Genomic DNA, 23,191 nt, shown 5'->3' on the forward strand with positions numbered 1-23,191 from the left:
CGTCTGGTGTTCAATAATCATTACAATTTGAGTCATAACCACATTCTATAAACGCGATGTCCCATTCATAACCAGTAGACAATACAATCTGAGCACAATCCACGCCTCATGAGGTTACTGCTAGAGAAATCCGTCACGCTCTCTTCACAATCTGCTCCCTTATTCTCAAATCATATCGATGCCTCAGCTGCAGGCTGTGGTATCTCTCGTAGAGAGAACTTGGTCCAAAAGTCCGTCTGCTTGACGAACCACGAATTGCACAACTTCCAATCCCGATTTGAATCCTGAAAGTCAATCTGTGCAAAAAAATAAAAAAATAGAGTCAGTATGTTGTGTCGACGCATGGTCAATCCCTTTGAAAAGAAGGAAAGGGAGAAACAAGAAAGGACTGACCTCGAATCTCCTGAGCAGGCTCGGCACCAGCTTGTAAATCTCCATCAGACTGATATTCTTCCCGATACACGTCCGACTCCCCATGCCAAACTGCAGCATGGTGCCCGTCATCTCTTTGATCCGCGCCTCCTCGCTCGCCTTGTCCTTGGCCTCGTCCACCAGCCACCTCTCGGGGCGGAAGACATGAGCGTCTTGCCCGAAGATCTCCTTGTTCCGGTGGATCACCCAGGCAGAACACCCCACGATCGTGCCGCCGGGGATGAACCGCCCGGCAATCTCGGCGCCCTGGGGCGGGACGATGCGCTCGAGCGGGAGCCCGGGGGCAGGGTGCATCCGAAAGGCCTCCTTGACGACGGCATCCAGGTACTCGAGGCGCTGGCTCTCGTGCCAGGTGACGAGCCCCGTCTGGCGGTCCTGGAACAGGCCGCGGCGGCCGGCGTCGTCTATCTCGGCGCGCAGGCGCTGCATGGCGGACGGGCTGCGGAGGAGGTAGTAGAAGACGGCGCCCAGGCTGATGGCGGTGGTCTCGCTGCCGGCAAAGGCCATGGACACGGCCATGGTCTGCACGAGGGTGTCGGTCATGAAGCCCTGGCGGGAGGATGCCTGCGCGGCGAGGAACTTGGAGAGGAGGTCCATGGTCGGTGGCTTCTCTTTGGGTGCCGAGGTCGGCAGGATCGTGGCCTTGGCCTTGTCGCTGCTGTCGATGCCGCCCTCGAGGTCGGGTATGAGGCGCTCCGCCATGCGGGCGCTGGCGAACTTGGCTACGGGGAATGTGGCGTCCACGATGCCCCAGTCCGAGAGCTTGAGGTAGATGGGGTTCTTGAGGAAGATTTTGTCTAGGATGGGAATCTGGCCGACCTGGTGGTGGGGGAGGGGAAGAGGAGGAGGCAAGTTGTCAGCAACATTACATATGCATATATGTGTGATCAGGTGGTAAGTAGAAGGGAAGCTTACAGGAGCGACGTAATTGAAGAGCTTGCTAAGATAGGCCACGATCCCATCAATGTCCTCGTTCTTCTCCACAAAGCCGTGACGCTTGCTGTAGGTGATCTCGCCGATGACATCAAAGGCGTAGAACTGCAGCCAGCGGGTGAAGTCGCACCCCTGCGGGTTGTTCACGAAGAACTCCTTTGTCTTCTCGAGGAAGAGCTTGGTCGTGTTATCCACGAAGGGCTCGTACTGGACCAGCGCCGACATGGCAAAGGCCGAGTTCACGCAGCGGCGGAACTGCTGGTGGAAGTCATTGTCGACCGTGCTGAACAGGCTCTGGAGCGAGTGTCCCTTGACGACGGATTGTTGGACGACATAAAAGTCCGACTATTGGCCAGACGCATTGAGTTAATCCAAGTTGATCTTTTCCTAAAACAAAAATTTCTTTCCTCTCTCTTAAAGAGATATTCATCGTTACTCACCTTCACAAAACCCTTGTTCAGACCGTAGATCGCCTTCAGAGCCACCGGATCTGCAAACGAGAGCGTGTTGGGCCCGAGCCGGACAACGTCTCCATACTTCTCGTGCAGCTTGATGTGGGTGACCTCGGGCCTCCGGCCCCAGACATCGATGAACCGCCACCAGTCGGTCAGGGAGGCAAGGAAAGGACCAGGATATTTGTTCAGTCCTCGACGAAACCGATTCCTCAGCAGCCAGGAGAACGATATCACAATGGCTACCGTTACCCAGTGCTGTAACACTATTTGTATTATTTCTTCTGTGATTCCGTGCATTTTTGCTCACTGTTTTAGAAGCTAAATTGGTGAATAGTTTCAGTACGGACGATGGCAGCAAAGAAAGCAGAAGAAAAGAGAAGAAAACGAAGAAGAAGATGATGATATGAGGTTGATTAAGATAGAAGACAGTTCGTGCAAAGACAAATAGCTATTATGTAGGTCGATGAAGATGGCGAGAGATCAAAAGCATATTGACGAGATTATCTGGACAGTGATTAGGTTTGAGAAAAATGAACAGATCCCAAAATAGTTCTTCCCAGTTCCAGCAGGCTAGACCAACGGCACGAAAACACGGTCTCCAGAGACAAGCAATGAACGAGGCCTCTGCGGAGTAAACAAAATACACAGAAGATGCCAGCACAGCCCCCGTGGGGAAACCTACGACGTCCAATATCGATTTCCCGCAACAGGTGGAGGCTCACACACACACAACAACACTATAACGATAAGCCCACACCAAAAGTGGTCGGCATATTAAAGAGCCTTGCCCAGAGAGGAGGGTCTACACCGTGACAACGTTATTACGATGAAGATGGTCGGCGTCATCTGCTTGGAAACAGGGACAAGCCGTCTTGCGGAATTTCCCTGGGGGTGGTTCGCCCCATACCGCCCAGCTGCCGTTTAGGTATGTGGGGATTACGGGTAGTGGCTGCGGGCACGTACTACGGGCGACAATAGAGCCGGTAGATTGGAGGAGGCCTAACTTGGACCAGACAAAAGCCTACCTTTTAGACACAGTCAGAAGACATACAGCTAGAACTGACAGTCTGAAAGAGGAATTATAGATACCCTATGAGAGGATTTGTCCAGGGAGAGACCCAACAGTGGCAAACAGATTGGCAGATCAGGATTGTAGGTAGAGAAAGCACAAGTCATCCTTGCGAACCTAGAAGCATGGCCAGACGTGGCCAAGGAATCGAGATAATACATTAATCCGAAATTCCCTTTGTACCTAAAATACCTTCTGGCGGTAACTCTCAACGACTTGGGAGCGATGGAGATTGCGAGGCGGTTGTTCAACTTCAGCATGGGGGTGAACCAAGTCCGAATGGTGAATATCCATGGTGGCCTTGGGCCGAGCCACTAGATCCTCGCCACTCCGAGGAGACAGGGTCCGTCGTCGCACGGAAGACAAAACTGTGTTCAGGAAGCCAGTGGAAACAATGGGGGGGGGGGGGGTGAGATTACGCCATGAGTGGCCGAGAGAGCTTGGTACTACTTTGCTCACCGTCGCGAGCAAAAGAAGACTTGGACTATTGATCGACGTCGGGGAATAGTTTACCCAGAGTTTATCCCGGTTGACACTGATACGCTAACAGGTTGGCTTGTGAAGGCTAATCGTGTCAGATAGACAGATTGTGGCACTCGACACCAACTATTGCAGAATTCTCTTTTATCAGTGGTAGTGGAAACTCTGTTTCAAATTTTACTGAATACAGTCATTCATGGCGTGACCAGAGAGATAGGCTGCGTAATTACAAAAGTGTCTTTGTTGTTGCGAGGGCTAACTACTTGTGAGATGATTACATGAGTCGTTCCAGAAATGTAACTAGCCCGATCCTTTGGGGCATCATTAATTGCTAACAAGTAGCCGATTCTCGTATCCTGGGAGAACTGGTCTTTATTGATGAAAGAGGCAATCGAGATACTTTATCAATAGGTGATATTGTGAAGGCGACAAGGATGCTCCTAGAGAGAGAGAGAGAGAGAAAGTAGTTGGCCTCCCAATCCCATCAATCAAGCTTCAACTGAATAAAATGGAAGTCACTGTAAAGTCCTTCAGGAGGAGAATATCATGAGCGTTACAGAACACAATTTGCTATCGTCGACTGACATGGTTTGCACCAAAAAAAAAAATTTGCAAGATTTTTTGCAACTGTTCTTTTCTTCTCTTTTCTAATATTTTCTTTTTATTAAGAAAAAGGTGATCAAGTCTTCTCATGGGAAGCTTCGAAATCTTTTGACGGACCGGAAAATATTGTTCGAACAGGAGCATCAAGTAACGAGTGATCATGCCTCCCCAAGGCGACGAGGTTCTCATCAACTGCCCATTTGCAGCCCTGCCTGATGAATGCCCTCCCTCTCATTTCCACTCAAACTCATTCCGCAGACCCTCCGCGCCACTCCGATCCCCCTCGTCCAGATACCCACAGATCCTCGCGTCGGGATCCCACTTCCTCCGAATCTCCATCAGCCTCGCGGCGTTCTCGTCGCGCCAGAACTTGGTCCGCCGCAGCTGGAAATCCGCATCCCCCAGATAACTTCCCTCGGCATGCCTCTCAACGTCTTTCATGATGTCATGCGTCCACCCAACAAACTTCTCGTCGTCCTTCTCGTCCTCCCAGATCGAGTACAGCGCAAAGTAGTGGTCGCTCTGCATTGAAAAGGCCATGCTCCCGACGTCGTCGACGCCCGCGGAATAGTGGCCCCTTCGTGACGTGGGGTTCATGCTAAAGTACAGAGCGAATGTCTTGCGGTTGGGCACAGTGGTGAAGGCTTTCTCGAGAACGGCGGGTACGTCGGCCTCGTTGTTGCGGATGTAGGCGTTCTCGGAGCAGTATCTGTGGTCGGGCGGGTTGGCAGCCTCCTGCGGGACGTATTGTCCTGGGAGGGAGGTGGGTTGGGCAAAGAAGCTCTCCTTGAGGGCGTTGGGCGGGCGGCCAGGGTGGTCGTGGAGTGGGCGGAGGGCTGCCTCGGCTTCGGCCTGAGTGGGCTTGAAGGAGAGGAAGTTGGCAAAGACTATGGGCTCGTCATACCCGGGGATGTATTGTCCGAGACATACAATCTCTGTATCGGGATCCGCGTCGGGGCAAATCTTCCAAAGGGGTGAGAAACAATGAGATAAGATGATATGCCTACTCAAGTGAAAAGCACGAAGGGGGGGGGGGGGGGGAGGAGACGCGACTTACATCGATGACCCACTGGAGGACCTTTTTGTACTCGGACTTTGGCCAAAAGTATATACTCTGGCTCATCTTTGGCAGTGGTCTCGTCATGAGATAGAACCTCGTGACGATGGCAGGGAAGCCTTTGTTCCTTGGTCATTAGCCTCTTCTTTTCCTTGCTTTTTTTCCTTGTTTCTCTTTCTCCATACCCTTCATTCACATCCAGCCCAAAGTTCATCAAGCAGCAGAAGAAGAAGAAGAACAGAGACAAGAAAAAGGGTAGCTCACCAGGCCCAGCCCCCCTAGCCGCCCAAAACAGATCGGCATTCTCCCCCTTGGAAGCGTACACCTCCTTCCCCTCCGCCGTAACCGCGTCCAGCCCAATAATACTCTCACAAGCCCACCCCCAGTTCTTACAGTTCCAACCCATCCCACCCTGCAGCAAGAACCCGCCCAGCCCGACATCCGGGCAGTGGCCACCAGCAAACATGCGCCCGTGTTTTTCGAGAAAGCCATTGACCATGCGGCCTGTGGCCGAGGGCGGCGCGGAGACGATCTTGGTGCGGTCATCATAGTCTAGCCCGGCCGTCGTCGCCCCGGAAGACGAAGAGGAAGAATGTTTCCCACCAGGCAGCGCGCCCAGGTCGATCAGAACAGCATCATCCCGCACGCTCCACCCGGCCCAGGAGTGTCCGCCCGACCGCACGCTGACGCGGCAGCCCAGTTTACCCGCGAGCTTGACGGCCTCGACGACGTGGGAAGGTGAGGTGGCGTGCACCACAGCGCGAGGGACGCGAGCGGAGGTAGCACGGCGGTGGTTGTGGTTGTGGGACCAGCACGAGGCGAGGAACTCATCGCGGGGGGTCGACTCGCGCCACTGGATGGGGAACTCTGGAGATGTGGAAGGCGTGGTGGTGGAAGGAGAAGAAGAAGTCATTGTTGTCGTTGTGGGAGCGAGGAAATGAAGCTCTGATGATGCTGTTGTTGTGAAGTGCTGAACTTTTGTTGCCCTGGCTTCTTTTGCAGCGAAAACAAAAGAGGAAAGGATATGAGACCTTTGATGTAATGAGCTCTTCTTGCCTTCAGACAAGGTCAGACTGGACTCACTCCACTTTCAATTGTGATCTCTCTAAGTCGAAATTCCTGTTCTTTTGCTTTATTTAGAAAATATGAACAACATTGACAGCTATTGTTGACATCAAGAGAGCCCTATTTAAAGAAGTAAAACGCCTGCCCGGTGTGTGACGTTCAAGACGATTCCCGGGGTGAAGCTGCAATTCACCCCCCACATCCCGAAACCCTGCACCAAAATGCAATGAAACAACACCCAAGAGGCAGTACCTAAGTCAGTATGCTGTCTATAGCAGTCACTGGTCGCTGCTGACAATCTGATCAATTTGTTCAAATATAAACTTTGAAACCCCTCTTCCCTTGTCGGAATTACGAAGAGTGAGGGGTAGTTTTCGGGAATCCTGTACGAAAAAGGCCACAATACTACTTACTACCCATAACAGAAAAGAAAAAGAGGTAAAATACGAGTCGGCCCATCTCCCACAGGGGATGTTTTGGAGACTCACATAAAACTTGGAGCTGATATGGCATCTTGGGGAGCTGTCAGTTCACTCAGCTAGAACATGTTTGCTGTTCAGAAAAGAAAAAGGTAAAGAAAGAGAAAAAGAAAAAGAGACCCCATTCGTAAAAATCAAGTAACCCAAACGATATAATAATATTAAAGTAATCTTCGTCTGAATTGCTACTCCAAAAAAATCCACGCTTTCTGTATGGCAGGACTGCAAATTTATGCCCTAACCTCCACATCTCGCTATCTTGCCAGGTCAACGTGCCATCGCCGTGGCCAATTCCACCAGCTCGACGTGAAACCCGCTGCTTGCTTTTGCATAGGATGGCCCACACAAGACGCTGTGTCTTCGTGCAACGTGCCCCCGACCCTGGCATGTGATTCAGGCATCTTAAGCACGTCTTCAATCTCCTCAGTAGTAACGTTCGATCCAGTGCCCTTGAGCGTCCCAACAAGAGGCAAGGGACGCAAGAGCGTTTGTATGTAGGTACACGTCTACATCGGCCCATGGCCTTCTGCCTGGCTGGCATATCCTTTCTCTTTGACATCTTTGCCCCTCGGCTTTCTTGCCCGCGACAGAACCGGCCTCACCATCCCGTATGGCTTTCGTCGCCGTTGATCCGCCTTGTCGACGGTCACCATCATTGTTATCCTCCTCTTCCTCGCCAAAAATTTTCCTAATCTTCGTCGGAATAATCATCAACCTGCTCGCGGAGAGCCCTGTACCGGCGGCTGGCCAGATCTTCCTCCAGATCCCCTTCCGATTCCGGGTCCACGTAGCCCTCTCCTCCCATAAAGCTGAGAACCACCGGCAGGAAGATCAGCGCATGCGTCGCCGCGAAGACCACAAGCGCAACCCAGATGCGGAAGTAGTAGATCTCAAAGATCTTGCTGCGGGTGAAGGCCAGGACAAAGACCCCCAGCAGCTTGGTCACTGTGATGCCGGAGAACACGGAGCCGCCCACATTGACGAGTGCCGTCCACGCCCGGGCGTCGCGCCCTCGGAAGCGGTTCTTGGCGCGCTCCATGAACGTGCGAGACGGAAACATGAAGGCCCGGGCAATGTGCGCGCAGAACTCCACCGCGATGCCCACGCAGATGATCAAATTGACCAGCGAGACGGCATTGAGACTGACGTCAAAGACAGCCATGGCTCCGATGATGTCCACAATCGCCATGACCACAGTAATGGCAACCGCAGCACCAGTGAGGACGGACCCGAGCAGGAGGGACGAGATGAGAAAAATGATGGCAATGGCCGCGCAAAGAAGACCTGCCGTCAGGCCGACAATCGATACGTACTGATCAAAGAAGATGTAGAAGATGCTGTACGGGAAGATCTCGGTACCCGTCTTGGAGCTGACGTCGGCCGCGATGCGGCGGGCAGAGGTATAGGCGTTGATGAAATCATCCTGGCTGCGCAGAGGAGAGTGCATCGTGCGGAAGTGACTCGCGGGGATGTTCTTTTTCACCTCATCGATCACAACAGCCGACCCGTACGACGCCTGACCACCCAGTGGGCAGTCATCGGTCGTCGGAGACGACAGAAACTTCTGAAGATAATGCACAAACTCGTCTCCTTCTGGCATGCCCGACATGGTGATGTTCCAAGCTGGGTCCCTGCCTTCAAAGCAGGCAGAACCCTTCTCGACACAGCATTCCTCGAATTGAGGGTTCAGCCAGAGGAAGAAGTCATCGATCCAGCTGGCGGCCGGTGACGAAATATAGGACACCTCGGTCCGCTTGCGCTCCTGCTCGAGGATATTCGTCAATGACAAGGATTCGCAGGTGGTGAACCTGGCGCAGATCTTCTGCTGGTTCTCCCTCTGGGTGGCGTTCACATCCTTTGTGACGAAGTAGACTGGTGGGCCAGAGTCGAAGTAGTCATAGAGGTCGTTAAAGTACGGAATGAGGTACGAGTCGTCCGGGATAGCAACTCGCTGGTCCAGTCCCAACTTCACCTCGGGGATCAGTGCCACGCCTGCAGCGAAGAGGCCGAGGAAGACGGCAACAACGGCGACCTTGACCTTCTTGCCAAGAAGGGTTGGTGCATAATGTTTGATGATAAATCGCTGGAGAAAGCCCTCCTCAGGAACCTCGTACAGCCGAGCACCCAGAGTTCCGTTGCTACCGTTGAGATGGACTCGGGCTGCCTTGATCTGGATGCAGGGCACGCAGTCCATCCTTGAGTCCTCGACTCGCTTCTGGTTGAATGACAGGAGAGAGATGAAAAGCGTGACCTGGAGGACAGCGTTGATGAACACGGCACCAGCTGCGTAAATGGCAAAATTTCGGACCGCAGGCATGCCGACAAAGGCTCCCAGCGCGAATGACACTGTCTCGGTGATCGCAGACAGCAGGATGGACGGGCCCATGCGACCGAGGGCCTTCGCGACTCGTAATTCGACGTCATCATCGGGATTCCGGATGTTGACCCGCTCGAACTCGTGCACGATGAGGAAAATGTTGTCCACACCAACAGCGAGTACAATGAACGGAATGACGTCGACGATGATGAGCGTAGCCCTTAAATTTGCCCAAGAGAAGAGACCGATAGAGGCGCTGATGGACATGAGGACGATGACGATGCCAGCAACACCAAGCGAGAACTTGGACTCAACGATCGAGACGGCTGGATTGCGGATCATATCCCGAAGAGAAAGTGTGGTGGAGCCAAGTGCGATAGAAGCGTACAAGAACATGATCACGTAGCTGATGACGATGATCTTGGCGTCGGTGTTGGTCGACTTGTTGAGCTCCTCTTCCAGGCTGATCTCGGTCGAGAACGACAATCTCAGGCCTCTCTCCTTGGCCTCCTTCTGTACGTCGAGGAGGCGGTTTTTTAGGACCTGCTCCCAGTCCATGGCTCGTGCGACCTCTGGCGAGCCCTCGGGAAAGTTATTGACAACCCAAGTGACGGTCATGGCTGTTGCATCGGCAATGTCGCTAATACCAGAATAGCCGCCAAGGATCATTTCTGGATCGAGAGGCTGACCGTAGGCTGGGCGGCACTCAGCGGGTGCTTGGGCACAGGCTCGCAGCTTGTCTTGCCAGTCCTTCTTGCCGACAAGGGCCGGCTCGTTTTCGAAATACGCCGCTACCGACTGAACAACACACGCCGAGCCGGTAGGCTTCAGGCAAACGTCGTCCAGCCTCATTCTATATGTAGGGCTCTCCAACTGTGTAATGCTCTTCTCAATGTCCATCCACCATTGTAGGGTGTCATAGCTCAGGACTGGACCCGGGCCGGAAGGCAACGTATCGTTGACGAGGAAGATCTTTTCCGCGCGGTAGAATGGGCCGAAGTGAGAATCGAAAAACTCCTTTTCCTGAGCTGCTGCAGAGCTTGGGGAGACCCAGAGCCGGGCAGGGTCCTTCTCGATTTCAAAACGCACCCAACCGGCGCTGAGCACGATGACGAGGGTAAGAGTGCTGCATATTGTGATGGCAGGGAACCGCGCTGCCAAGTGACCGAGTTTGAAGAACGCTTTATCACACCATGTGTTGAGACGGTAAGCACGAGTCGGCCGGTCCAACATGGCCCCGTTGGTGGCCAGCTGGCCCTCGTCATCCTCGTCGTCGCTCGCATCGATGCCACCTTGGAGGAGGGTTCTCTCTTCCTGGATACGCGCAGCGCGCTTCCTGTACCAAACGTGCCCGACAATCGAGACGATGAGGGTCAAGAACAAGACACTATAGACGAAAATCGAGGCGAACGATAAGCATGGAAGCACGCCGACCTTGCAAGACCCCCTCTCCTTGACCTCAGGAAGTTCGGGGCACACATCTGGGCAGTCGACGCACGCGCACCGGTAATTCGGGTCATCGTCGTTGCACTTCTTCGGAGTCATTGGTAGAGAGCCCATGTTACCATCCTCGTATTTTGTTGGAAAGTTGATCTGGAAGGGCGATCCGACAAGCTTCTCATCGCCCAAGTACTTGAGGAACTGTGTGTAGTTCTTTGCGCCACCGCCGATGAGTTTCATGGCCTCACTATTGCTCGGGCCAAATTTGACATTCTTGCAGCTGTCATAGAAGCCAGTACCATAGCCCTCCGAGATCAACTGGTCTAATTCCGTGGTGAGGACCTTATTGTTCTTGGTCAGCGTTTTGGTAACGTTGATGAAGAGCGACTGGTCGGGCGAGCACGTGAAGGTGCAGAACAGGTTGTAGAAGTTCTCCTTGCACGCGGGACATGATGATATTATGGTATTCGCAGTTGAGAGCTCGTCCTTGAGGGAATCGACCTGTGAATGATGACGATGTATGTTAGCCAACCGCCGAGCCTCTTTCGTCCTGCCGACGATGCCGAAGCGGGGGTTTCAAGCACGAGACAGTCGTACCTGATCTTTTGTACAGCACACCGGCCCATCATTCCATTTGGAGCCGCACAAATCCACGAGCTGTTTCCTCAGCGCCTGGTCTGGCTCCTCAGCCTTCCCATTGTCGACACATGGCAGCTGCTTGCCGAAGAAGCTCTTGGAACCACAGTGATCGCGAATCGCGCAGCGACCTGCCTCGTGTATTGGTGTGTACAGCTCCTCTGCTGCACGGGAGACGCCAGCAAACAAGACGGTCCCGACTGCTGCTAGAGCATATAGTCTGGTCATTTCGACCAAAGTGCGATGCCGCCCTGCGGCGCTGATTATGATGTAGTTCGATGGATGCCGGAGACTAGGCGATGGTAGCAGAGCGCAATGTCGGGATGTCGCAGGCGGCGCGAACCAGGGCAGGCAGGTGATAAATGGCCGTCGCCGTCGAGGGTTGAGAGAGGGAACGCTCGGAGACAAGGGGGAATCAGATGGATGAAAACAAAGAATCGTTTCGCGAATGTTGAGAGGTGACCCGTGAGCGTGATCATCCGGCCACAGCAGATGAGAGAGCGCATGCAATGAGAGCTTGCTTCCCTTGTGCCTGGTGACACGCAGGAACGGTTGACGGACTACCTTGCGTCATTCATGCATGACTGAGGGGCTAATCAGAGACCTTCCTACGCACCCAAGTCTGGTGCCCATCAAAGTCTTTCCTTAGCTCGAGTCTCGCCTCACATTTCGCGGACCGCTGCCCCTTGTTCTGCCCTTGTCTACATGAGGCCTGGTCTGTAGGTCCTCGTGTATTACTGCATGGATTCCCGTATTCCAGAAAAATTATGTTGAATTAATTCCCATCAATGTACAAAGGACAGTCATTATTGTATGCAAATTAGCAGCAGGTAACATTGAGGTGAGCGCTACTTTTGCTTCCTTGCGGTTTACTTCAGTTTTATTAGACAAAGTAGTCCTGTGAGGCTCTGACCAGAGGATTTGTACCACTGTCAAGTTAACTTCGTCAGTTTGCGAGGAGCCGGGGGGGGGGGGGGGGGGTACTCAGCTCATACAAGCAAATCACCTGTTGGGACATAACTTTGTATAAAGTGACTTGAATATCTGTGGTCTTGGTATCCGCAGGAAATGTAGTAGCGTTCACATGTTGATTTATTAGTGGAACTCATACTGCAGCGGATCAATCTCACCACAGGTCTATGCCTGAAAGCAAGTCTGACATACATATGAAGTCCAGTGTGGCCTTTCCAATGCTACATAACTCCATGACTCCACGCTTGATCAACCCATTATTCCTCTTGGAATATATGCAGTACAAACTCCCAAGATGTTCACTGTCCGTCAAGACAAAACTCGTGTCCAGATCCGTCTATACCAAGCGCAAATCGTCATTTGCGACCGTGAGTTGACACCATCCAATTCCGGATATCACCAGCTGTGGGTCGTCTCTTTCCATTCACCTGGCCCTCCGCAGCGTTCGATTAGAACGCCTAGAAGTGAGAGCTCCTGTAATGAGACATTGCTCAATACCTTGCTCGTCGTAGATCATTCGGGCTGGTAAGTCGTAGCTGACTGACCATCAACCGGCCGTAGAAGATGGCCGCTCCGTCGTACTGAATGTCCACCATGGCTATCCTTGGACACTCAGATCATTCGTTTCAATCACACTTCTCACGTCTTTCCAGTCACCACAAACTGGCCGGTCTCAAGCCTGACACGCCAGCCTTCTCGCTTAAGCGCAGCACCGACTTCTTGCCGCAACCTCGAGACGCCGCCAGCGCTGTGTTTGCCCAAGCCCGTCACAACGGTAAAGCCCTCCTCTCGGGCTGCTTTCACCCGGTTCTCGCCCAGGCTGCTCCACCACAACTGTGTCCTCTCCAGCGCGATGCGCACGCCATCCGCGACGGGCACGCCGTGCAGGTCGATGTGCTGGGCAGAGGAGTTTTCATCGACCAGTGCAAGGTATTTCTGTGAGTCAGCGGCCCTGGCAACCCGGATATGCTCCCTAGCACGCTCCGCCAGGACGCCGGCGACAGGACGAAAGTGCTTGTTTGAGGCACCGCGGCGATAGGCCTGCTGAGCAGCCTGGAAAGACTGTGTGGCGGTGTCATGCGCGGCGGAAGCTTCTGCCGCTCGTTCGCTATATGTCTTTCGTTTGGATTGTACGGTCTGCCAGTCAGTGGGCGACAAGGCGGGGGAGTCGGGCGCAGAGTAAGTGACCTTTGTCGCAGCATTCGGAATAGTGGATACACGTGGGAGGGACGACCCGCGGAGTCGTTGTGACTTGTAGGCAGACGTAGTCGACGTTCCAATCGTCACATCTTCCTCAGACAGGTTGGGGGGTGTGAGGCTGTAGTTGACATTCAGACGGTTCTTGCCTTTGTCCTTTGGCGCATCGGAGCGACCTGTATGACTGGTCAGCTAGTGCGGCCAAAACCTATAAAGGACACTGTCGCTTCGTGGGAGGTAAAGATGAACCAATGTGCTGGCCAGGGGAAAGAGCAATTACACAGGACACAGAATACGACCTGAGTCGACAGTGTAAGTTGTCAGCAGGATATGGACCACAGAGACTTACCTTTATAGCCTACAAGGCCATCTAGACGAAAGGCGCCCTCGATGCCTTTTGGCCGAAGGCCTTGCTCCTCCAGGTACTGGATATTCAACAGCTCCTCGCAGGCCTTAGTAAAGTCACCCTTGAACTTCTTCAAAGTCATCCTGAGATCCATATCGCTCAGATCTGCAAACATTGTCTTCAGCTCGGCCACCTTGCCGTCCTCGTCCAGGGCAGACACATTTACGTCCTGGGGGAGCTCGAGAGCAGCGAAACTCTCGGATAGGGCGTCGCTGCATTCTGTCTGGAGCGAGATGTCTATGTCCGCTGGGGACCTATTCGAGCCAGAAACTGAGGCCGAGTTGGTGGTGGTATCGCTGGGCCACTCCAGGCCGGCCAGGTCATCGGCGCAGCGACCCAACTCCTGGTCATCACTGCCGATTCCGCTGGCGTTGAAGCCCAGACCCTCCTCTGCGGTTGCGTTCTGGGCCAAGTCCTCGAGGATGCCTCGGGCTTCGTCAAAATGGGTTGTCAAGTCATAGTCGCCGATAATGGCTATGATCAATGTGTCATCAAGTGAGGACCGAAATTCATCCTGGCTTATGTGTCAGCCTTGCTGGGTTTCCCGAGGCCAAATGACAGAGGGGATAGGGAGGCGATCTGCTTCTATAACATGAGGGAGGAGGAGGTAGATAGGCTCATGATGGGGAGGATATTGGCAGGGCAACGGTGTCCAGGTTGTTTGCAGGCTGCTTCTTCGCGGGGAAATGGCTCGGCGCGTTAACTCACGATGAGTGTTTGTGTGAGCGCCTCAGCGTCATCAGTTCCTTGTGATGATTCCCCCATTTTCTCCTTGCTTCGCTACTTAGCGACTTTAGCAGGGGAACTCTTGGGAAACAGTCGAGAGGACCTTCACAGGTACGTCGAGTCTGGCAGCTATGATGTGTTCGTCAACTGTACCCGATTTTTTTTTCAAATATCTGCACGACATGACTTGATTCTGGGTGGTGTCCAGGACAAAAAGTGATGAATCAGTTGGTACCTACCTGAATCACAGTGCTCACAGCAGCGGCTGAGCACTAATATAAATACAGTCTAGTGTGCAGCCTAGGCCCCGCACCTGGTGCAGGCTGCTATCCACACCCGCTATACACTATGGTATACTCTTGAAAGAACAATGAATGCATGCTGCATACGGCTGCTCTTCAGCAGGATCTGTTCAAGGGATGGAATAAGCTTCTTGTTGAGAAACGAACCGGTTGACAAGGGAATGGGCCCGCGCTGGCACGCACTCTTTCTGTATATAAGATCATTATCCCCTCACCAGGTCCTCAAACTAGAAATTCAATGCTCAAGGGGCTTCAAGCCAACACACACCTAACACTGTGCCATTTCCTTGCTCAACACTTCTATATCCCTATAGACTGAGAGTACACTTCATGGTACTTACAAGCTCGCAGCACCTAGACCTTGTGCCTCGCGAATAATTTGTTCCAGATCCTTGGCCTTCACAGCGTCCCCGTGATAGTATAGGCTGCTGAACATGCCTGCGGCCAAAACAGCACATAACTCTTTATGTCCCAGTCCAGGCCACCACTAACTTGTCTGTGAAAAAGTGAGAGGTATTTCCAACTTGCACAATTCCTCGCCTAGACCATCTGCCTGCTTTGTCCTCTGGTGGGAGAAAAGAAACAAGGGGTAAATCCAAGAGGGTGACAAATTAGAGCAACAGCAACAACATCATTCCGCTGCTGCTCCGTGCTTATCTCCATGTAGGCTATCCAAGCTTTTAGGAGAGAAGACATAAACTCGATATTCCAGGCACATCATTCACGTGGAGGTAATTCCCGAGCTGCCTTAAGCGCAGGCCACACCTGTTCTTGGAGTGCCTAGTTGAGCCAACTCGCGCCTCCCCTGGATTACGCAGCATACCACACCTACTTGAGAATCCCTTCAACCTGAGCAAGTTTTATGGATCAAAAGAACACCCACAAAGCTAAAGAGAGAATAGAGTTCTCAGAGGCTTGAGCTCATCACACCTGATCGACCTTCCTCCTCCTCCTCCTCCTCCTCCTCCTCCTCCTCCTCCGCGTCCTCCGCCATCGCCATAGGGACAAGCGCGAGTCCTCATTGGCTCACTCGGAAACTATTGGCTGTCAAGCCCTGTCGGGTAACTCGTGGCCCACTTCCAGCACCTCACATCGTGGGATCGTCAAGAAAGGATATCTTCAGTCCAGGTTCAGGATGTAAGTCCCTTGATGTCGGGAATTATAGCAGTGCTGAGGACATGGTTCAAATATAAATAGGATGTGAAATTCCCTCTCCTTTCCAAGGTTAGTGTCATCATCAACTTCTGGATCTTCACAGCAAATCAATACATTATCAGTCCTCTCTCAGATCATATTTTCCCTTCTTATAATCCTAACAAGATGGCCACCCCAGGTATAACCTTCAACCCTGCCACGGACATTCCTTCTCTGGAAGGCAAGGTCATCCTCATCACCGGCACCAACTGCGGTCTCGGAAAGCAGGCCGCGCTGGAGCTGGCCAGGCACAAACCAGCCATGATCTGGATGACCGCCCGCAATGCCGAGAAGGGCCAGGAGGCGGCTGATGATGTCGTGCGCCAGGTGCCGGGTGCAGCTGTCACGTTTGTGCAGCTTGACTTAGCCTCCTTCGAGTCTATCAAGAAAGCCGTCAAGACTGTACTCGCCAAGTCGTCCAGGCTGGATGTCTTGATGCTGAACGCAGGACGTGAGAGAATCTCTTTTTTGTCCCTCAGGACCCGTCCACCGTTCCACCTTACTAATTTTCTTTCTGGGCCAAAGTCATGGGCGCCGCGCCTGCGTTGACGGCCGAGGGCTACGAAATCCACATGGGCACCAACCACATAGGCCACGCCCTCCTCCTCCGCCTCCTTACCCCCCTACTCCTAGAGACAGCCGCCGCCCACCCAGATACTCGCGTCGTCACCGTCGCCTCCGCGGCCTTTAAGCACGTCGGCCCCGAGAAAATCCAATTCGACACGCTCAAGTCCCTCGAGGGCGTCAAGCCCGTCCCGCGCTACCTGCAGAGCAAGACAGCAAACCTGCTGTACACGCAGGGGCTGGCACAGAAATACCCAGCGCTTGTCTTCGTCTCGGTCGACCCGGGCGAGGTCGAGACGCAGCTGTTCAAGCGCGAGCCTGCGGACGAGCAGATGCGGTGGGTGCAGACCGAGGTGGCGCCTAAGCTGTGGAAGCCTGTGGAGGAGGGCGTCAAGAACCAGCTGTGGGCAGCGACGGCGCCTGTGGCGAGCCTCGTCAGTGGGCGGCATTATGAGCCGGTTGGGAAGTACGAGCCGGTAGGGCTCATGCTGGATGCTGAGCTGGCCAAGGATGTTTGGAACTGGACCGAGAAAGAGCTGGAGGGCCAGCAACTCTGAGAATCAGAATGACTCGAACAAGCTCTGTGTCACGAGAACATTGATCCAGCACACGGCTTCGTGTAATATTCCCTCCCCCTTCCCCGGTTGGGTCAGATCAAGAGGGACTTAGTTGATAGGACCCATCACATCAAGTTTCGACCCTTCTCAGCCAGTTCCTTGTCTACCACGTGGAGTATCAAGATAAATTTCTCTGGTCATGTGTTGACAACTCCCATCGTCCTCCCTTCGTTTACAGGTCAAAGTCACCTTCGTATCCATACTTTCCGGCAAGACGACGTGGACATCAAAGACTCTTCGTGATGATGACAGCCCGTCAGGGAGATTTAGGTCAGGAGAAGGTCGAGCCTCCAATGCATGGCCACCTCTTGAGAAGATATCCCGGCCAGTTGCCACTTCTTCTTCTTCTTCTTCTTCTTCTTCTTCTTCCACCTGTAAGACTTCTTGCGCCACACGTGCTGCAAATAACGAGTCCCAAACACCTTCCCTGCTGGGGAGGGCACGCAAGAGCTCGATAGCCCGGACCCTCACGCGGTAGATCCGGCAATGTATGGCCGTATAGTAGAGAGGCGGCGCCCAGCCAACATCGGCAGTGAAAAGACAGTACCTGGCACCCAGTCCGTGTATGGGATCTTCTGTGGCGTGAACTGCCTGGATCGCCTCGAGGACCCCGTCTGCATGGGCAACCAGGCTCTCGAAACGTGCAACTTGAGAATCAAAGGCCATCTCGTCGTCTGCTCTGAGGCTCGTATCGGCCATGATGCAGGCCATGAGATAGTACAGGAAGAGCAGTTCGTACCCAATCCTCGAGACGGCAGTCATCTGGGCCTCGAGCTTTCCCCTTGATGCCTCGTACGTGGTCAGCCATGCTGTCAGGCCCGCTTTGAGACGACATTGGATATCAGCCAGACTCTTTACTTTCGAGGCTGATGTCGCAAAGTTGTTATCAATGGCGACCCCGCGATCAGCCTGTCGTTTCAGATGCAAGACATGGACAAAGAAGCTTTCCAATGATTGCCTTGCCTGGGCCATCGACGCAAAGGTGGCCGGGAGCTTGCTGCTTAGGGAGCGCTGTTTACCTGGGGGAAGCCAGTCCCCTTGACCACAGTGCACCGCAGGCAACCTCATGCGCGTAAAAGCATCCGTGATCCAGTCATCAGCACGATCCCTGTTTGACAGCGTATGGTTGTGTTGCACACCCTCGGCTGCTCCATGCTCTTGCTGCTGCTCCATGTCCTTGTTCAGCAGGGCCAGTATCTTGACCCCGTTTTGCAAGTGGATATTGCCAGCCTGGTATCGACCGCGCAACAGTTCCAGGCAGACAAACAACAAACATGTCACCAGCGCGACGCGAATCGAGGATCTTTCGTGGGGAACAACAACGGCATGCCGTTCAAGGAGGTGCCCGATGGCCTTGCTGTACTGGCGCAGTGTGAACTGCTCCAAAGGGTCCGGAGCCGCCTCAGACCCTACCTCATAGCTCCCGATACAGACCCGCCTGTGCGCTGAGCTCAGAGCCAGCATGGCGTTGAAGACACACGGCTCCTGCAGGCCCGTTTGTAAGACCAGGGTGCTCCAGAAAGGCGAGACAAAGGGCCCTCCGATCTTGACGGCAGTGCGGGAGCGGAACCACTCCAGAGAGCACTGCTCGTCCTGGGTTGTGGGCCTGGGCGTAGCCGGTACGAGACTTGGCTTGATAGGGCTGCTGCTGCTGCTGCTGCTGCTGCTGCTGCTTGTATGCGCCCTGCCTCCGCCTCCCCAGACTCCGTAACCGTCACATACACGGCCAGTCGAGACACAGCGAGTGCATGATGGTCGGCCTTCGTCACACTTGACCTTTCTGATTCTTGTACGAAGGTAAGAAGAATGAGTAACTACATATAAAAAGGAGGGGAAATGCGTAGGTGGAAAGGTGGAAGGGGTAAGGAAAAGAAAAAGTTGAGGCTGGAGCACCTACTTACACGTCCGGCATCCTGACTTGACCCTCGATTTAGCCCTGCCAGCGCCGCGTGCCCCCTTTTGGGGCTCTCGGGGCCGTGATAATGATGACTGGCCGAGTTTCTTGTAGTCCATCATCTCGGCTTGTTTCTATATCGGTCCAACATTTGCAGTGAATGCACAAATGGAGGTCAATTTGCTCAGGTCAAGGTTTTCAGGCCGTGTTGTCAGCCAAAAGGACCCGAATGAAGTTGAAAGAAGGGTGCCCTGGGACTGCATGAGCAGTGTAAGCAGTCCCACTCAACCTTCTTTCGGACTTTTAAGCGTACCTAGAACAGCATGATTTCGGAGAGGCCCCTCATTGTTTTCCTTGGTTTTCTTTTCTTTTCCCGCCCCATTCATGCCAGCAGCACCTTATATTTAAATAAGCATTCCTACATACGAAATATAATATGGTATTCATATAAGAACTCCCGAGGATAGATGGCACAGGCAGTCTGTCGACATGCTGCAGAATGCTGATGCTTACTTTAATCTCCGATTGCTGTCAAGAATGCTCCTTATCCGCGGGTTCCGCCCCAGCATACCAACACACACGGAGCGGACCCCCGCGGATTCTTGACGCCCTGCTGCAGATCAGACCATACTGTACATAGTAGTATTTGACCACAACGATAGCAAGCTCGTGGGCCACTTGCCGAGCGTTCCGGAGCAATCTTGCCAGGCCTACATCGGAAGAGCCATATATTCTGTATGTACAACATATTACCGAACTGCATAGTACGGCAGCACATTGTAGGACAGGGCCCACACAAATACATACTGTATAGGCCTCTACTACAGACGACATCCCTTGCTGCGTGCCCATCAACGGCCTTTCGGGGCAACGAAAAAGGGAAAAAGTGGATGACTAGTGTGCTGTCCTTGCTTACATCTCGTTGATCTTGTTCATCCGATAATGAAGCATCAATGCTCATTTTTCAATTTCTCTAGTCTTTGGCTCGAGCCGCGGCACTCTTAGATACTCACATGCATGCTTACTTATTCAAGCAGGGTGACATTGTGCGTTCTTGATAGGACATGCTCTCTCTTTCTCTCGTTCGTATTGGGAGCTGCAGTCAACGGGGCCCCATTTCCTTGCTCAGCCGCGCCCTTTGCAGTATCGATTGGTACACTGAGTCCTGGGAGGGATCCGGGTTGCTCACCAATCAACCGACCAACCCACCACCCCATTCCCTACTTTAAAGTACGTATAAAACCATCGAGGCCGATCTCCCCAGAAAGACCCTAGGACAAGGACAATTTTTTTTTTTTGGGTGAATCTCGGGCTTAGTTAAAACTGCGTAAACGAAGGGGGCCAGGGCTTTGTTGTTTATACATTTTCGGCAGATTCGGTCGATACATGTGTACTGCTTGGGCCATTCGAGAGATACACTTGGGAGGTTCCTTTTTTTGCTTCTTTGGAGACCACACACATATGCACACACGCGCGCCTGTATACCTCACACACGGCCGAGGACTGACGCTATTCCCATCTCCACAACACAATCCTTTGTTCGAGATCCGCTAGCCACCCGAGCCTCGCCTTGTCACGGGTTTTTCCTTTCCTTTCAGCTTATACATTTTCTGCAGATCGTGGAGGAAGCATCAAAGGCTGCAGGCTGGTTGGATTATTCACTTTCACAATTCTTTAGTTCTCAACCTTTCTTTTGGATTCCCATTCATCGGCTCAGCTCATCACCACTGGTGGCGTGACGGAGACAGGTCAGCAGTGTCAGCAACAGCACTGAGCAAAGTAACCAAGGCTCACCTCTTGTCTCATGCACATCACAACAACAGCGACAAACCAGGGACAGAACTCATGTCGTTAGATACCAGCCGCCCATTTTGGGCCTACCCACAGCCCTTGAAAGGGTAAGTGACAAAAAAAAAAAAAAAACCAGAAAGAAGAGAAAGAGAACGGGGGAGGAATGAAGAAAAAGGCTATCCCTTCGGCAACCCACTTGTAACAATCACTTACGGGGCATGTATGCACATTTATACTGACAATTTCTCACCAGGCCAGATCGCCCTTACAAACCAGAGCACCAGAACAATCCAGCCATACGAGGATGGCTGCTGGTGCTCGCTGTCTACGTGATGGAGCTGATTCGCCCCGTCCGCGAGGTGATCTGGGCCAACGCCGGCTTCTCGTCCCTGCGTAGGCTGCGTTCCGAGCTTGAGGACTATGAGCCGCTCCATGACCCGACTGTTGTCCCTGTAGACCATGAGTTTCTCAATTCTGGCAATGGTGACAATCAGAATAACAACAACGGCGACGACGGTACAACGACACCATCACATCTACACAGCAACGGCAACGGCAACGGAGAAACAACAACTAAAGTGCCACTCTCAGCTACACCTTCCAAACCTCTGTCTCTCACCACCTATTATTCAGCCTCGACCTACCGCAATCTCTACCTCAGTGGAGAACTCACCCCCACCGACGTAGCTAAGGCCATCCTGCCCCTGATCAGGCGAGACATCGAGCCCAAGGGACCCCACCACCTCTACTTCTTCGAGAGCAAGGCCAATCTCGTGCTCCAGGCCGCAGAGGCGTCAACCCAGCGGTACCGCGAGAGCCGCTCGATCGGTCCACTGGACGGTGTGCCGTGTGCCATCAAGGACGAGTACGACCTGGATGGGTACAAGAGCTGTCTCGGTTCTGCGAACGACTACACGGCGGAACCCCGGGCTCTCAACGACAGCATCACGTCGTGGTGCGTCCGGAAACTCCAAGAGGCAGGCGTCGTCATCGTGGGCAAGACGAGCATGCACGAATTTGGCATGGATACTACAGGCAACCAGCCCATCTGGGGAACGCCTCGAAACCCCTTCAACCAGGATTACTACACAGGAGGGTCCTCCTCAGGCACAGGCGGTGCCATAGGCCTCGGCCTCATCCCCATCGGTCTCGGGTCCGACGGCGGCGGCAGCATCAGGATCCCCTCCAGCTACTGCAACATCTTTGGCCTGAAGCCCACGCACAACCGCGTCTCGTTCTGGCCGAGCGAGAATCATAGCAACACCTGCGCCGTGCTGGGCCCCATGGCCTGTGATGTCGCGTCCCTGGCTGCCGTCTTCGAGGTCATCGCCCAGCCACACCCGGCCTCGCCTTTTGGCTTTCCCCATGTGCCGAGGGTGCTGTCTGCCGCGAGGCTGCTCGAAGTGGACTACGCCCCGGATCGGCCCAAGGTTCTGGGGGTGTGCAGGGCTTGGTTTGATGACTGCGCGCCGGCCGTGCGGGAGCTGTGTCGGGACATGGTCGACAGGCTGGTGGCGGAGGGCGGGTATAAGGTTGTGGAGGTCGAGATTCCGTTCTTGAAGGAGGGCCAGATTGCTCATGCCATGACGGTGTTGACGGATGCGTCGACGTTGTTGCCCAAGTATGATAACCTGACATGGGGAAATCGGTAAGTCCAGCCAAACTGACTAGCCCAAAGGAAAGATGAAGAAGAAAAAGAAGAAGAAAAGGAAGGAGGGAAGTGATTGCTCTTTTAATGACGAGGAAAGAAAGAAGAAGAAGAAGAAGAAGAAGAAGAAGGAGAAGGAACAAGGAAGTATAGAAGGAGACAAAAAACACAGCTGACCCCGCACCTTCCCTTATTACTACAGCATCCTACTAGCCCTAGGCAGGACAACCCCGGCCACGGACTACCTCCTCGCCCAAAAACTCCGCCGCTGCCTAATGATGCACCTTTCCCACCTCTGGTCCCAGCACCCAGGCATGCTCCTCGTCACCCCGACCACCGCCTGCGCAGGCTGGCGCATCCACGACGAGAAAGGGGAGCTCCGCTACGGCCTGACCGACGGCGACAAGACCATCGAGAGCATGCGGTATGTGTGGTTGGCCAACTTTTGTGGGCTGCCCAGCATCAGTGTTCCTGCTGGGTATGCGAGTCCTGGTGACGGCAAGGGGGACAAAGGAGGACTGAAGGTCGCTGGGAAGGGAACGCTGGGCAAGATTCCTGTGGGATTGATGGCTACTGGAGAGTGGGCAGATGAGAAGAGCCTGGTGGAGTTTGGGGTGGAGGCGGAAAGGGTGGGAAGGGAGACGAGGGAGAGGCCGGCGCGGTGGGTGGATGTTGTTGAGCTGGCGCGACAGAGAGAGGAGAGGGAGTAGAGTGGTGAGTGTGTCGGTGAATCTTCCTGCTCAAGACAGGTTGCCATGCCTTAGTGTTGCTGTGGATGTTGTTGTATATAGAAGCGATAAGGAGCGGTAGACGATGAGAGGCTTAGACAGCAGTAGCAGATACACCAAAAGACAAAGACAGTCACAGACTCACAGACACATATTCCTAAACTATATTTATCCCAAATATAGACA

At 53.4% G+C, this 23,191-nt stretch overlaps 7 protein-coding genes across 7 annotated transcripts; 2 read left to right on the plus strand and 5 right to left on the minus strand.

The window, feature by feature from the left end:
- Positions 1-170: 170 nt before the first annotated feature.
- Positions 171-2,117, minus strand: M406DRAFT_50315 (uncharacterized protein; the record flags this gene model as incomplete). Its single annotated transcript, XM_040924413.1, has 4 exons — positions 171-296; positions 394-1,251; positions 1,348-1,710; positions 1,806-2,117. 4 exons carry the CDS (start codon positions 2,115-2,117, stop codon positions 171-173), a joined length of 1,659 nt encoding a protein of 552 aa, XP_040772733.1.
- Positions 2,118-4,203: 2,086 nt separating this feature from the next.
- M406DRAFT_49715 (uncharacterized protein) lies at positions 4,204-5,942 on the minus strand (the record flags this gene model as incomplete). Its single annotated transcript, XM_040924399.1, has 3 exons — positions 4,204-4,972; positions 5,064-5,148; positions 5,294-5,942. The coding sequence occupies 3 exons, from the start codon at positions 5,940-5,942 to the stop codon at positions 4,204-4,206; spliced, it is 1,503 nt and encodes a 500-aa protein (XP_040772734.1).
- Positions 5,943-6,579: 637 nt separating this feature from the next.
- M406DRAFT_295440 (uncharacterized protein) lies at positions 6,580-11,194 on the minus strand (the record flags this gene model as incomplete). The annotated part of the gene is made up of 2 exons (XM_040919192.1): positions 6,580-10,831; positions 10,928-11,194. The coding sequence occupies 2 exons, from the start codon at positions 11,192-11,194 to the stop codon at positions 7,262-7,264; spliced, it is 3,837 nt and encodes a 1,278-aa protein (XP_040772735.1). The 3' UTR covers positions 6,580-7,261.
- A 1,383-nt stretch (positions 11,195-12,577) lies between these two features.
- On the minus strand, positions 12,578-14,052 carry M406DRAFT_265985 (uncharacterized protein; the record flags this gene model as incomplete). Its single annotated transcript, XM_040917775.1, has 3 exons — positions 12,578-13,000; positions 13,073-13,319; positions 13,475-14,052. Coding segments are annotated over 3 exons (1,248 nt in total), but the record flags the coding sequence as incomplete, so codon positions are not given.
- Positions 14,053-15,889: 1,837 nt separating this feature from the next.
- On the plus strand, positions 15,890-16,884 carry M406DRAFT_333810 (NAD(P)-binding protein; the record flags this gene model as incomplete). The annotated part of the gene is made up of 2 exons (XM_040920876.1): positions 15,890-16,214; positions 16,289-16,884. 2 exons carry the CDS (start codon positions 15,890-15,892, stop codon positions 16,882-16,884), a joined length of 921 nt encoding a protein of 306 aa, XP_040772737.1.
- Positions 16,885-17,031: 147 nt separating this feature from the next.
- On the minus strand, positions 17,032-18,957 carry M406DRAFT_266480 (uncharacterized protein; the record flags this gene model as incomplete). Its single annotated transcript, XM_040917807.1, has 2 exons — positions 17,032-18,730; positions 18,842-18,957. 2 exons carry the CDS (start codon positions 18,955-18,957, stop codon positions 17,032-17,034), a joined length of 1,815 nt encoding a protein of 604 aa, XP_040772738.1.
- A 1,506-nt stretch (positions 18,958-20,463) lies between these two features.
- On the plus strand, positions 20,464-23,180 carry M406DRAFT_347989 (amidase signature enzyme). Its single transcript, XM_040922352.1, has 4 exons — positions 20,464-20,736; positions 20,883-21,145; positions 21,263-22,277; positions 22,480-23,180. The coding sequence occupies exons 1-4, from the start codon at positions 20,684-20,686 to the stop codon at positions 22,985-22,987; spliced, it is 1,839 nt and encodes a 612-aa protein (XP_040772739.1). The 5' UTR covers positions 20,464-20,683; the 3' UTR covers positions 22,988-23,180.
- Positions 23,181-23,191: the final 11 nt, after the last annotated feature.

This window comes from Cryphonectria parasitica (assembly GCF_011745365.1).
Source record: "Cryphonectria parasitica EP155 unplaced genomic scaffold M406scaffold_8, whole genome shotgun sequence".
Lineage (NCBI taxonomy): Eukaryota > Fungi > Ascomycota > Sordariomycetes > Diaporthales > Cryphonectriaceae > Cryphonectria > Cryphonectria parasitica.

Coding starts and splice junctions, on each gene's coding strand:
- M406DRAFT_347989 (XM_040922352.1), top strand. CDS start 20,684: ATGTCGTTAGATACCAGCCGCCCATTTTGGGCCTACCCACAGCCCTTG. Junction 21,146..21,262: donor TAACAACAACGGCGACGACG/GTACAACGACAC, acceptor CCTATTATTCAG/CCTCGACCTACCGCAATCTC. Junction 22,278..22,479: donor AACCTGACATGGGGAAATCG/GTAAGTCCAGCC, acceptor TTATTACTACAG/CATCCTACTAGCCCTAGGCA.